Source organism: Meriones unguiculatus, chromosome 2 (assembly GCF_030254825.1).
Source record: "Meriones unguiculatus strain TT.TT164.6M chromosome 2, Bangor_MerUng_6.1, whole genome shotgun sequence".
Taxonomy (NCBI): domain Eukaryota; kingdom Metazoa; phylum Chordata; class Mammalia; order Rodentia; family Muridae; genus Meriones; species Meriones unguiculatus.
Window position 1 is genome coordinate 185,847,892 of NC_083350.1, and position 13,565 is coordinate 185,861,456.

At 41.6% G+C, this 13,565-nt stretch overlaps 1 protein-coding gene across 1 annotated transcript in view; it reads right to left on the reverse strand.

Moving 5' to 3' along the window:
- Positions 1 to 7,807: 7,807 nt before the first annotated feature.
- Gucy1b1 (guanylate cyclase 1 soluble subunit beta 1) overlaps positions 7,808 to 13,565 on the reverse strand; it is a 45,758-nt gene continuing 40,000 nt past the window's right edge. The window contains exons 11-14 of the mRNA XM_021663801.2: positions 11,671 to 11,811; positions 11,156 to 11,310; positions 10,728 to 10,854; positions 7,808 to 9,013 (exon numbers count right to left, since the gene is read on the reverse strand). Coding sequence (XP_021519476.1) covers positions 8,990 to 9,013; positions 10,728 to 10,854; positions 11,156 to 11,310; positions 11,671 to 11,811 — 447 coding nt within the window. The 3' untranslated portion in view covers positions 7,808 to 8,989. The remainder of the gene's footprint in view (positions 9,014 to 10,727; positions 10,855 to 11,155; positions 11,311 to 11,670; positions 11,812 to 13,565) is intronic.

Consider the following 13,565-nt stretch of genomic DNA (forward strand, 5'->3'; position numbering starts at 1 on the left):
CAAATAAATGCTTTATTTCTTAGTTGCTTTTCATGGGAGTAATTTATTATAGCAACAGAAACAAAGGTAGAACAACAGACAGTCAAGGCAATTGTTCAGTCAGGAAATATAATTCATGCTTTATAAACTTTTTCAGAATGTTTATTTTCAGTAAACCATGGCATTTTTTTCTTCTTTTGTCTGAATAGTTTTATTATAACTGACTTGGGGGGCAGGAATCTGTATTTCTGTACAAATGGATTAATAAAATAAATGTAAATGAAATTAAATTGAATCTGTGGTATAGAAGGGCTGTACAGCATTTCACCATTTCTTTCCAACAATTTCTATGTACTTATTTAGTTAGATAGGAATTCAGCAGCTCCATTGATTATGATTTAGGCAATCAACTACTTTCAGCCTCTCGGAATATTCATTCAATGGCAAATTGCTAACCAGCCTTCTTCACCTAATCAAGGGAAAGCACTCTGACTACAGGCTGAGGGTGAGATGAGTGTGTGCTTAGCATATATGCGGACCTGAGCTCAGTCTGCAACACAAACAAAAGCAACCTAATTCCCAGTTCCTTCCACGTCACATTGTTTAAGTACATTTTTTCCCTGACCACACGGCAGTTTCTTTTCTTTTCTTTTCTTTTCTCTTTTCTTTTCTTTTTTTTCTTTCTTTCTTTCTTTTTTTTTTTTTTTGTTAAGTAATTAAGAGAGAAATCATCTGGTAACGAATACATCCCACCGTGAAAGACTGTTCAGAATGAATATTGATCATCAAATGTTTACACTGGTGCCCAGCATCCAGACGTTCCCCGGGCATTTAAATACATGAGTATATGTTTGGGAATTGGTGGTGAGAACATGACATGTTACCCAGAGAAAGGTTGAATAACCTCTCAGAGCATTGCGAAATCTGTGGTCTGAGCAACCCTAGTGAATGATTACAGCAGTGAGTCACCCCCAAATGATGCAGTTTTGACCCAAACAGAAGCAGGTATAACAGCATAATCAAGCACCTTATATAATTTCTTATCCAGAAAACATAGGCCAAGTAACCTCCTCAATCAGTAGGTCACCCTCCTGGCAGAAGTCAGGTGTGCATATAAAAAACAGCTACAATATCTGAGTTTACCTGAGGAGGAACTCCTGCAAAGACGAAACAAGATCAATAATAAGGAACATTGGAGGAAAAAACTTTTGAGATTGCTGGAAAGAATATGGAGAGAGATAAAACTGACAAGATCTCTGACAGATGCAGTGACTTTTTTTTTTTTTTTTTCTTTTTTGGCATGGTGCAAAGGGACTCACTCTTTAGATCCTGTACAGTCTCAGCTAGAGGGCAGAGTATTCCTAGTCTTTTCCCCTGGGAGGCGTTTTGAAACAATGACACAAAACTAAAGTGGGGAGGAAGGAATTTGATACAAATGTTGAATATTCTCTGCTCATAAATTGTCAGGAAAAAAGATTTCTTACAAGCTAATCACGTCATACATTCAGAACAGTTTTTAACTATTTATGAAACACATTTATGCAGGATAGTTTTCCACGGCAGTTTTCAGAATAATTTCCTTTCCATGAAAATGCTTAAATTTTCCCAACCTTTGAAGGTTCCCATTCTTTGATAAATGTCCCCCACTTTCTTTAGCCACTATTCAAATAATTTACATCTAAATGTAAGACACTTAATCAACGAGAAAGATTTACTTATAATTAAAATGAATCAGTAAATTCAACTAAATAATTGATTGCATTATATGCAAAAATTAATATAGAACTGTACATGAATGCAATCTCCACTTTCTCTTTTGAGTATTAAATGTTTCCAAAAAGCGGAAAATTTAAGAATGAAATGAACAGCCGTATAGTTACCACTCCGTTTTAACTTAACCAACATCATTTGGATTATCTCCTTCAGGTTGGCATTCATGGAGTCCTGTATACATAGTGTTTGAAGCACAGTGTTTACGCCCATAGGTTAGGGGCACTTTCAGCCTTGGATCGAGGAGCCATCTTTTTGCTGTGGGAGACAGCACAGAAACTCATAGCTCTTATTGAAGTGCTAAGGATAACTGACTATTGGTAGCTCAGCACTAAATGTGACTTCTATTTCAACTACCTTCCTCTGCAAGGCTCAGAGGACAGTATGAGGATAGGAAAAGCTGCCTTTGGCACATGACATGGCCATTGCACGGATAAGCTCACTATGGTTATGATGACTTGCACAAGACCTGTGCAAGGCCAAGTCTACAAGATCAGCCAGCATCACAGCAGGCAGCACCAACCAGACTCAGTGGGTTACAGCAAATAAATATATGTGTTTGGGTTGGTGTGGGAGAGGGAGGGAGAAACAGGGCGATATGACCACCACACACTGTGAGCATTCATGAAATGGTCAATGTATAAACGAAAGATACTTTAAAAAATGAAAACAGAAAGCAGAATAGCAGTGTTCGCATCTCTCTGATCCCTCATTGTGGGTGCAATAGGACCCGTGCTGCCATGATTTCCTCATCAGGGCGAACTGCACCTCAAAGTGTGAGCTAAAATAAAAACCTTAACCCCCCACAAGTATTTATCCTATTTTCTTTTATTAAATGATTACTAGGAATTTTTGACTTTTAAAATCCACATGCTCTAGGTGGCTGGCATTTGTATTCTACTTCCAGTTGACTTTACTTGAAGTTTTTTTCAATGTTTTATTTGTTTGTTTTATGTATATGAACGTTCTATCTGCATTTATATCTACACACCAGAAGAGGGTATTAAAGAGTTTGGATGGTTGTGAGCCACCATGTGGTTGCTGGGAATTGAACTCAGGACCTCTGGAAGAGCAGACAATGCTCTTAACCACTGAGCCATCTCTCCAGCCCTGAAGTTTCTTAATGAAACAAAATACTATTATTTGGAGAAAAAAATGTTATAGACTATATCAAGGCATGATGTCCACTTATTTAAATTTTGCTCTGTACTTAAAATGTGACATAACCAATGAATACATGTTTTCTTAAAATGCCATTGCACAAGCAAACTCTCAAAGCTACTAGATTTTTGGAAAATTGTAAAACTGATGATGAGGAGGAGGAGGAGGAACTGGAGAGATGGCTAGGTAGTTATGAGCCAATACTTCTCTTGCAGAGGATCTCTGTTTGTGTCTCATCACACACATGGAGGTCTACAACTGTTTTGCCTATCTGTAACTCCAGGTCCAGGGGATCAGAAACCCTTGTCTGACCTCGATGGGCTCCAGACGAGCACTGGAGGCACATGCATCCATGCAGGCAAACATTCCTATCATATGTAAAATGAAATACAATAAGACATGAAGTTTGATGGGAGACATTTTGAGGTGATGTGGGAGTTAGAGGGAACAAGACACATTGTACACATGAACATGTTTGTGTTGTTTCTGAGACAGGGTTTCTCCGTGTAGCCTTGGCTCTCCTGGACTCTCTTTGCAGAATGGGCAGCTTCGAAATCACAGAGATGTGCCTGCCTCTGCCTCCCTGAGTGCTGGGATTGTAGGTGTGTGTCACCATGCCAGGCAACATATTTCCTAGCATATTTTTTAAGGTTTATTTATCTTTTTGTATATGAACACTCTGTTTTGATGAACACCAGAAGAGGGAATCAGATTCCATTACATATGGTTGTAAGCCACCATCTGAGAATTGAACTCAGGACTTCTCAGCACGGCCAGTGCTCTTAACTGCTGAGCCATCTCTCCAGCCCCTTAAAACGAGGCCAGTTAGGTCTCTTGTCAGCGTCTGAATTCAAACTGTATGTGTTCTCTCAGAACTGCATTCTTTTTTGACCTTGTCCTCACCTTGTCTGAGAATCTAGGGCATACACTCATCCTGGCCAACGGTGCATGCCCCGGCACTGCCACACTGCCAAGGGAATGGAGGAGTCAGTGGCAGGCCTGGCACATGCTGAGGTGAAAATGAAAGAACTCGCAGTTCTGTAATTTGTACTCACACAGCACACTGCGTCATCACAAAGCCAGCTAAATGAGGAGATCGAGGATACAGAGTTTTAGGGCTGTGTTGTCTTTAAGGGGATGTGCCACTCCACTGACACTTGTCCATATGAGGGAGGAAAGCACAGAGGGAAACTATTAACGAGTCTTGAGGGATATACCTTATAAACTGACACTTTACTTTCATATACGACTACACCTGTCAATGATCCAAAACTACCTGGTGGGTGGTTGTGATCCTTACGGCACAAATGGGCAAGGAGGGCCTAGAAAGACAGTCAGAGGGCAATGGTTTACTTTACAAGAGAACCAGCAGAAGTTTGGATCCCTAGAACCCATATGAAAGCCAGATGTGGCAACCTACATCTGTAACCTCTGTGCTTTTACAGAGAGATTGGAGACAGAGGCAAGAATCCCAGCATTCCCACACCAGCAGAGGAGATACCAGGTTGGCCCTAGGGGCCTTTGCTTCTTACAAGTTATTTTTCAAGTCTCTCCATCTGGACTGTTAAAGTTGTTGCAGTCAAATTTTTAGTAGATCTTATTCCCACAAGGCCCAAACCAGCCTCCCAGCCTAAACATGAGCACACAGCCCTTTTCCCTAAGTACAGTTGTCAATGCCTAGCATGGTTTAACTGTTGATAGTATCTTGGTCAGCTCCCTTGCTCCAGATTAGAAACTTGGGCCCAAATAAACAGAGCTGTGAAGGCCATGGGGAGAGGCCCCAGTGTGACTAGGCTCAGCGTCTTTCTCTCCTCCTTAACAATATGTTCTGCTTTGGTCACTGTCACTCTATTTCTTTTGCTCAATAGGATAGAACTTCAAATTTAATGTAAAGCAAGGCTTTAAAAATTTCTCTATATACATGTATAGAATGTATCTTGGTCATACCCTCCCCCTCCTTCCTTCTAGCTCACGTATCACCTCTCTTCCACCTTCCTTCAAACTTCATGTCTTATTTTATTTTATTTTAAATGTGATACTAATGTTTGCCTGCTTGGATGTATGTGCCTCATGCTTGTCTGGAGCCCATGGAGGTCAGACAAGGGTTTCTGATCCCCTGGGCCTGGAGTTACAGACAGGTGCACAGCTGTAGAAATCACTACTTATTTGACGTATTTTCTTGATATCATTTGACATCTTTCAATGGGAGGTAGATGAGCTTTGCTTAGTACAGCAGTGTACTGTAGCTTCCGTCACAGGTCACTTATTCTAATGGTTAGTGAACTCCCTACAAATAAGCTGGAAATACTTGGTCAAACTTTCTAAACAAGATATACAAGAATAGATTTGATATCTCATGATGAGTAAAAGTGACTGTTTTACGGAATTGCAGCATTTTGGGGGGAGGGGGAGTTTCTTGAGACAGGGTTTCTCTGTGTGTCCTTGACTGTCCTTGAACTCAGTCTGTAGCCCTGACTGTCCTGGAACTCACAGAAACCCACCTGCCTCTGCCTTCCGAGTGCTGAGATTAAAGGCGTGCACCACCGCCCAGCTTTGTGGCATTCTTTTGATTCTGTGGGAATGTAGGAATAAATTCAAGGCTGCACAAAGAAAATGATTGCTAGTTCCTGGCTACTTACGGTGAAACCTCCTTTGAGAGCAGCTGTGTCCTTCCCGAACTCTCCATGGTCTTGATGCCAGATAACATTCTCTGCTGCCCTCTAGAGTTCAGATGGCATAAAAAGAAACCCACTTACTTAAAGCATGCCAAACTAACAAACAAAAAACTATTCTCCTTTCAAAGACAGAGAAGACAGCAGATCATTTGGTGAGCCAAATAAAATGCAACAATTAGCTAGGAAATCGAATATACATGAATATTTAGATGTATTCATGAAAACGGTTCTTGAATCGGAACTGACAAACTGCTTTTACACTTAAGTTTAATGTTGACAAATTTTTTCATTGTACTTGTTTGAATATTCAAATGCTTTTTCAGGTTTTTCTTGTTGACCATATTGTTTTCTCAAGACACGTGCTGTCCGTGATTCAGCGTCCACAATGCATTACCAAGGCTTTGCGAGTTTGCCTCCCTTGGGTTGGGTTTCTAATGTGCTCAAAACGTTGAACCCATGTTCCAACTTCATGTCATAATAGATCAACCAACAATTTCAGCAAAAGTTACTGGATTCCCACTTCTAGCAATGGAAGAATGAGGGCGTAGCAAGATTATCAAGGCCGCCGACAGGCTACGTGGAAACTGAAGCTTTATGCGCCCAACTTTATTTTTTTATTCATCTTTGCCACACTGAGAGAATAGTCACTGCTCTCTCAAATGCAGCCATAAGCACTCTACAACCCCAAATTCATTTCCCTTCTGCACCTTCTATCCTCCCTATTTATTGTGTTATTGATGAACCGGACAGGTAGCCTCATGCTTACGTTTACTCTGTCCCCTCTTGGCCATGTTTTACTACACACTTTGTTAGGAAACTTGAGTTCTCAATCGGTCTTCTGCCCTTCCACCATTTTACTGAAGCCCACACCAAAGTACAGATACTCCCTAAAAGCACCCACTACAGTTCTCTGCCATTAACACAGCCCACAACAATGACAGCAGCCCTTCCTTCAAGAACCAGTGCCATAAGTGCTCAGTAACAGCTTTTCTATAGCCCATTCTTTCCCCCAATCTCATACTTTTTCCACACTTCCTGAAAATCTGGTTTCTATCCCCACCACAGACTGTTGCCTCTGGTCCCTCACCCAACGGTTATTCATCAACTGTTCATGTTGTGTGGTTCAGAGGACATGTAGAAAAAGAGGAAATATTTTGGCTGTAAGAGATTTACAGGGAACTAAAGAGATCTACAAACAGCTACTGTGCTTCCGCACAGAGCAGGTACTACCAGCAAGTGACTCTGGCTAAGGTGACACTTGTTTTTTCTAAGTGATACAATGACTAGAAATTAAGTAAGTTTATATAAGGAAGAAATTTGAGAAAATGGAATGGAGAAGGAAAATGAGAGAAACAGGTCATTTAAAGGAAGATGTGGCAAATTTTCAGATTGTACCTATCCAACATTTGAGAACAATCAAGTTGTAAAATGTAAATGCTTTGAAGGCAGAGATGTTTTGCTCCTAGCACACCTCATGTTAGAGTTCTTAGTCTTTGTCAAGGGTGCTACTTCCATGAGCTAGCTTTCTTACACTGGAGCCTTTTTCTTAGCACCTAGATAAAGACCAGGCCATGAGAATGTGCCTAACTCCTAAGCCAGTGTAAGCCAGAAGGAACCCTCAATAAACATATGCTGGATGTTAGGAAGGTGTAAATGTAATTGTAATTTTCTTTAGTCTTCTTTTGGTATCATTTCTTATTAAGCATCTTTCGGGTGATGAATACTCAATGTGTTATCTATGTGCACTTCTCCCACCCTGAGACCACTCTGAGCACGTGCAACTGGGTCGTTTCACAGTTGTCTGCATATTTCTTTTCTGTTTCATCTTTCTGTTTCTTTGTTAACACTAAAGAATATTCCTTATTGGCGCATGTCTGCCATCCCAACAATAAAGCAAGAGGACTGTCTACATTCAAGGACAGCCTGGCTAAAGAGTGAGACCCTGTCTCCACTAACCAACCAACCAAAACAAACAAAATATTAATAAGAGTAACTATTAAAAACTTATACCACAGGTGGGTAGTGGGTACAGCTCATTGTTACAGCATTTGCCAAGCATCTTTCATGCCCTGGTTTCAGCACCCAGGTCTGAAAACAAATTATAAATGTAGAGAAATTAGAATTAATTGATAGCTCACAAAATTTAAAAATGGCTTTAAATATGAGATTAAGAAAAATTGCAAGTGGTGTCAATATCATTTTAGTAAATTAAAATACTGGAGACAAGTGGAAAAAATAATTTATTGTAGATTCTTTTACACAATTAACATGTAACATCTATACATACATTGATGTGCTGATATGAAGTATTAAGCTTAAAGACAAATTTTTACACAAAAGTAGTCTTACTGTATTTTATAAAGATAGATATCAATAAATTACCAGAGGAATTTAAAGGATGATAGGCTAAATATTCCAATGGCAGTGCAGTCTGTTCTATGTTGGAATTAAAATTATTTTATTAATATTTTGGATATGCTATCTTGGATAAGTTGACATCCTTCTAAACTAATAAAGGAAACTCAAGCCTGAAGATAGGCCAAAGCCAGCTCTAACAGGAGTGTCCTAGGAATGAATTATCAGCCTTGTTCGTGGATAAAGTTTGACACCCACCCCAACACTTGCTTAAGCAAATGTAACTGTTCACTGGGAAACAATGCAACCCTCGTTACAGTCACCAGTAGTCAACGAAACTCAACACAAGGATTCAATTAGGGCATGTTAGGTGCTAGGTAAACTGTAACTGGCATGAAATTTGAATGAGCAACCACATTTTGCCACCATAGAAATGTATATCTTATATTTCCAGAAGGGAAATAACATACTTCAAAATAGTCACTTTTTTCTTAGTATAGCATATTAATTCTTACTTACAAGTCTAGAAACAAATTGCATTTTTCCTAAAACTTAGATTAACTCCTTTAGAAAATGGTATTTAGGATGACATGCACCAACATGATATAAACTTTATGTTGTAGTCATTAAAATACACATACACATATAGATGGTGCATAAAACAAATCTACGGAGCCATGATATATACACACATGGCCAGATACTATTATATCTCATTTTATCTGGTTCAACAAATACATATTGGGTGCCTACCACTCTTAGATCACCAGTCTAGGTAATGCTTGTAGCAGAATTTAAGGAACATGAAGCTCAAGTTACCCACATCAAAAACCAAACTTTAGAAAATAGTCTGAGACCTTAAAGGTAATCAGAAGCAGAGGGAACATCACATGATGGAATCTGTAAGAACTGTGTGACTGGGAGGAAGTTCTCGGCCACTAAAACAGGCAGTAGAAATCTGTGTCCACAGGGAAGAAGTGCTCCATGGCTTGACACGCATGAGGCCACCACTAGAACCTGACAGTTCCCTTCATCCCACATGCTGAGATTCAGTTTTCATCCTGGTTCGTTCCCTTAAACAGGTAGAAAAAAAAAATACGTGATTGACTTTTAGTCTTAATGAAACCTACAATATCCCCAAATGCATTTCCTTATCTCTGACAGTAGGGTATGCATTTATATCTATAGTTTCTATGTTATCCTTAGGATCTTCTGACTAAGAACACAGACATGACACAGTTTGGTCCCTCAGAAGGGCAGCCATGAGCATGCCACCCTCACAAGCAAATTACTTAGAGGAGTAAAAACGAACAAAAGAGAGTAAGTACTTAAAAGCTGGCATTCTGTTCTTTTTAATATTTGTTATATTCTAGGAAAACAGTTTTAGGAAATGTATACACACCGGAGAAGATATGTGCTCAGGCAGTCCCACACCCTCTGAAGAGTAAATGCAGCCAAGAGGGAACAAACAGTACTTGAGCTTCTTGTTTGACCCCTGTGAAGAGGCCAGGCATGGACTGGACAGTGCAGTCCTGACGTGGGTTGTGGCTGACATGGAATCTCAGCACTTGGGAACCTAACTCTTCTCTAAGGAATTGTTTGGATTCTGAAAAATCCAAAGCAGGCAGGAGAAACTCAGAAAAGTCCAGTTCATCAAGAGTCCCTTAAGCACGCCACACATGCTTCTACCATCCTCAGAAGGGTCGTCAGCTTCTGATAAAACTGCCAGGCCATATGGCCATCATGTAGACTTGCAGAGACCTCAGAGCAGCAGGGGCCTAGAAGACCTCAAGGATCCCTGAGGACCCAGAGCTTGGGCTGTTTGAGCTGGACTGCAGAGGAAGGGGTACACCTCAGCTCTGCTCAGCTGGAGGCTTTGGTTCCTGCTTCATTACAAGACAAAAGCCAGGGACCTTCCAGCACCTTCTAACACAGATCGCCTTCTACCTGCTTCCTCAGTGCTGCAGTGAGGTCCCATTTTAATGAAGAATTCCTTTCTGTTAGCAAGAATTCTTTTCATTCCAAGTGCATTTCTTTGCCTGAACCCCCCCCCCAACACACACACTTTATAATCTTTCTCAGAAACAAAGGTAATGCCTACAAGATGGGGAGGGATAAAGATACAGTAGCGTTTGAGGAAATGGCTAACCAATGGCTGGCACAACTTGAGACCCACCCCATGGGAGAGAGCCAACCCTGGACACTATTAATGATGCTCTGCTATGCTTCCAGTCTTGAGCCAAACTAACTGTCCTCTGAAAGTCTCTACACAGCAGCAGCTTGAAAGAGATGCTGAGACCCACAGCCAAACATTAGACAGAGATCTGGAATCTTGTGGAAGAGTTGGGGGAAGGATAGAGGGACCAGAAGGGGACAAGAACTCCACAAAATGACCAACAGATTCAATTAACCTAGACCCATGGTGGCTCACAGAGACTGAAGCACCAACCTAAGTGCATGCATGGACAGGACCAGGGCCGCCTACATTTATGGAGCTGATGGACAGCTCAGTCTACATGTGGGTCCCTTAGCAACTGAGCAGGAACTGTCCTGAACATCTATTTCCTGTTGTTGGACCATTTTTTCCTGGCTGAGCAGCCTGGTCTGGCCTCAATGGAAGAGGACTTGCTTAGCCCTTACTCAACATGAAGTGGCATGGTGGGATGGTACGGGTGTGTGTGGCTCCCTCCTCTGAGAAGAAGGGGAGGGAGAATGGGGGAAGAGAGTGGGAGGCAGAGAGGGAGGGGGCTGACATCAGTATGTAAAATGAAAAAATGACTCAGATACCTCTGTGCCTGTGCTTTTTCTGGATAGGAACCAAACTTGCATTGGCTCTTTCTTGCCCTTCATGGAAACGGGGCCTCTATGCTCCAAATGGAACTGTGGATCTGAGTTTTCTGGAGACATGAGACACCTGGAAGACAAGCGTGAAGCAGAGAGGGAAGTTACTCACAGTTGTGGAGAGAAGCAAGGCAGCCTGGTCCCAGCACTACCACTATAGCCAAAGGCACTTAGGGTTTTAGTGCTGGTGTGTCTCAGGAATGTCCAGCGTGATGTGGGAAGGTTTACCACGGAAACAGCAGCACACTCTTCTCAGATGAAAGATTATTCCAGCAGCAGAGGGGAGACATGGAGGTAGCCCCCTTCTCAAGGCAGCAAAACTGCACGGTTCACCCACACGCTCCCTGCAAAGGGCAGTATGCCCCCATCCTCACCTGTATGTATATTCAGAAACATTTATCCTTCCCTTCTCTCCTGTGGTTTCTGTTCTGCTTGTGAGGTTGACTGTATTTCCAAAGAGACAATACCGAGGCATACGCTGTCCTATCACACCTGTCACCACCTCCCCGGTGTGGATCCCGATGGTTATCTGGGGAAGGCAAACTCTGCTTCAATAGCCTGGACTGTTAACACATGCATTTTGACAGACTACTTCACATGCCTACAGTGAACTATTTCTCTCTGTGAAGAGAGATATTCAAAGAGGAAGACCTCAAGTTGAAGATGGCAAAGACACTGAGCAGGCAACTTCCACGGTGAAAAAATGAAACAGAAACTCAGAACAGATGAACTAATTTATTTCCAATGTCTAGGGAAGAGTGAAATAAAATAGGCTCTTTGCTTCCAAGATTCTCCTCTTTGTACATGTTAACATTCCCTGAGAAGGAATATGAATTGATTATCAACCAAGTCCTGCTATTAGTGTCCTCTTCTCAATTTCTTTACTCACCTGGACAGATTCACCATCTACTTGAACTTGACCAGCAATTTCCATCATGTCCAAAGCCAGGTGGCAAATGGACCGTGCATGGTGGATACAAGGTTCTGGTAAACCACTCACTGTCATATACTTGTCACCAACTGTCTCCACCTGAGGTGATACACATGTTAAGATGGTCAAAGGTTGAAGTAAAGTGATGGTTTTGTTTGCTGTTATTCTAATAAATAGTATTTCCCAGACTTTCCAGTGACCTCCCTGTTAAATCCCTTAAAACTCTAGCAGTGTGATCCCTAGGAGGATGGAATCTTCTAAGTATTTGGAATTTAAACTGTACGGGCAGTTTAAGTCTTGATCACTTTATCTGAGGTCCCCTTATAACTCAGTGGAATATTTGTGTGTACAAATGTCCTTATCCACACATGCGCAATTGTGGGCATGTGTGTGGGTGGTATGCTTGCTTCAGCATATAGAAGCTGCAGGTTGGTGGAACCTCTCTCTCTCTCTCTCTCTCTCTCTCTCTCTCTCTCTCTCTGTGTGTGTGTGTGTGTGTGTGTGTGTGTGTGTGTGGTTCTACGACTGAATTCTAATCCAGGTTCAGCTGGACTAACTGAACAGGTAGCCCCCAGGACCTGTCTGCTTCCGCCTCCCCCAACTGTGAGGTTACAGATGTACATCCTGGTTTTTCCAAAATGAGGTCCTCATGCTTGCACAGCTCTCAGGAGAATATTCTATTACTTCCCTTCTTCCTCAGGCAACAGCGGTTCAGTAATATAGGAGTTGTTGACTGAAGTTCATGGATTTATCATGGCTTCTATCAATGTTTTAATTTTCCATTTAATTGTTCATTCATTTTTAATGCAATGGCTTGTCTATTTGGGTGTGTGTTGTGCTGGTACATGTCTCTGTGCACATCCCTCGAGATGACCTCATCCCTCAGATGCGTCTTCTTTTCCAGCCAAGTAGGCTGGGGTAAGCTGTTGTACTGTTATGACGTGCTCACCAAGTGTAGCACTGTGCCTCAGAAAAGCATCACAAAATAAAGAGTCCTTATGAAGTTATGCTACCCGGGAGCCTAGAGACACTCAGTAACATTCTTGCCTTTATAAAGCAATATTCCACTGACTTCATTTTTCCAATATTATATTTGTTTCTACTTAAAACAAAGGCAGAGATGTCTTGTAAATGTTTATCTTCAAATTGATGGTATCTAAAAGTAAACCCGAAGCCCAGGAACCTTCTAAAGCTCCATTGCTTCCTCACAGTGCAAAGCATTTATGTATTTTAGGAAAAAATGTCTTTGGCTGAGAACAAAAATGAATGCTGTGTTTATAGTAAAAGTAACAAACAATCTCACAGAGTCGTTAACCTAAGCGCACAGAAACTGCTGGATTCGTGTCAGCCAGAGACTGGCTGCTTCATGAAACATCATGTTGTGGTTACAATGAAAAGAAAGTTTCCTAAGAGGTGACTGTGCAGTGTTGAAATTGCTGCCCTCAACCTTGGTCAGGGAAGAAGTTTCCTTTTGCAGTGAGCACTGGTTAGCGTAGCACTCATGGCTGTTCAAAGAGCTAAGCATGACTACTGAGTGCACAGCGCCAAAGGAAACGTATGTATCATCTCCTCCAAGACTCACTGGGCATCTGGAAAGAGGGGGCAGAAAAAAATGTAAAATCTGATGATGGGGAAGAAGGCTGTGAAGCTATGTCTTCTGGTAATGACATAACTCAGGGTCACAGAGCAGCTTCAGGTGCCTTGACAGGGCCTGGGCAAGGCTGAGGCAAGTCAGCATTAAATCATAGGTGTGAGATTGCTTCTGGGGAAGTGAGAAGCATTGTCTTCAGTGGTGTAGCTACTGCTAAGCTGTCTCTACACCAATGGATAGCTCCACACCCATTCCTATGCAC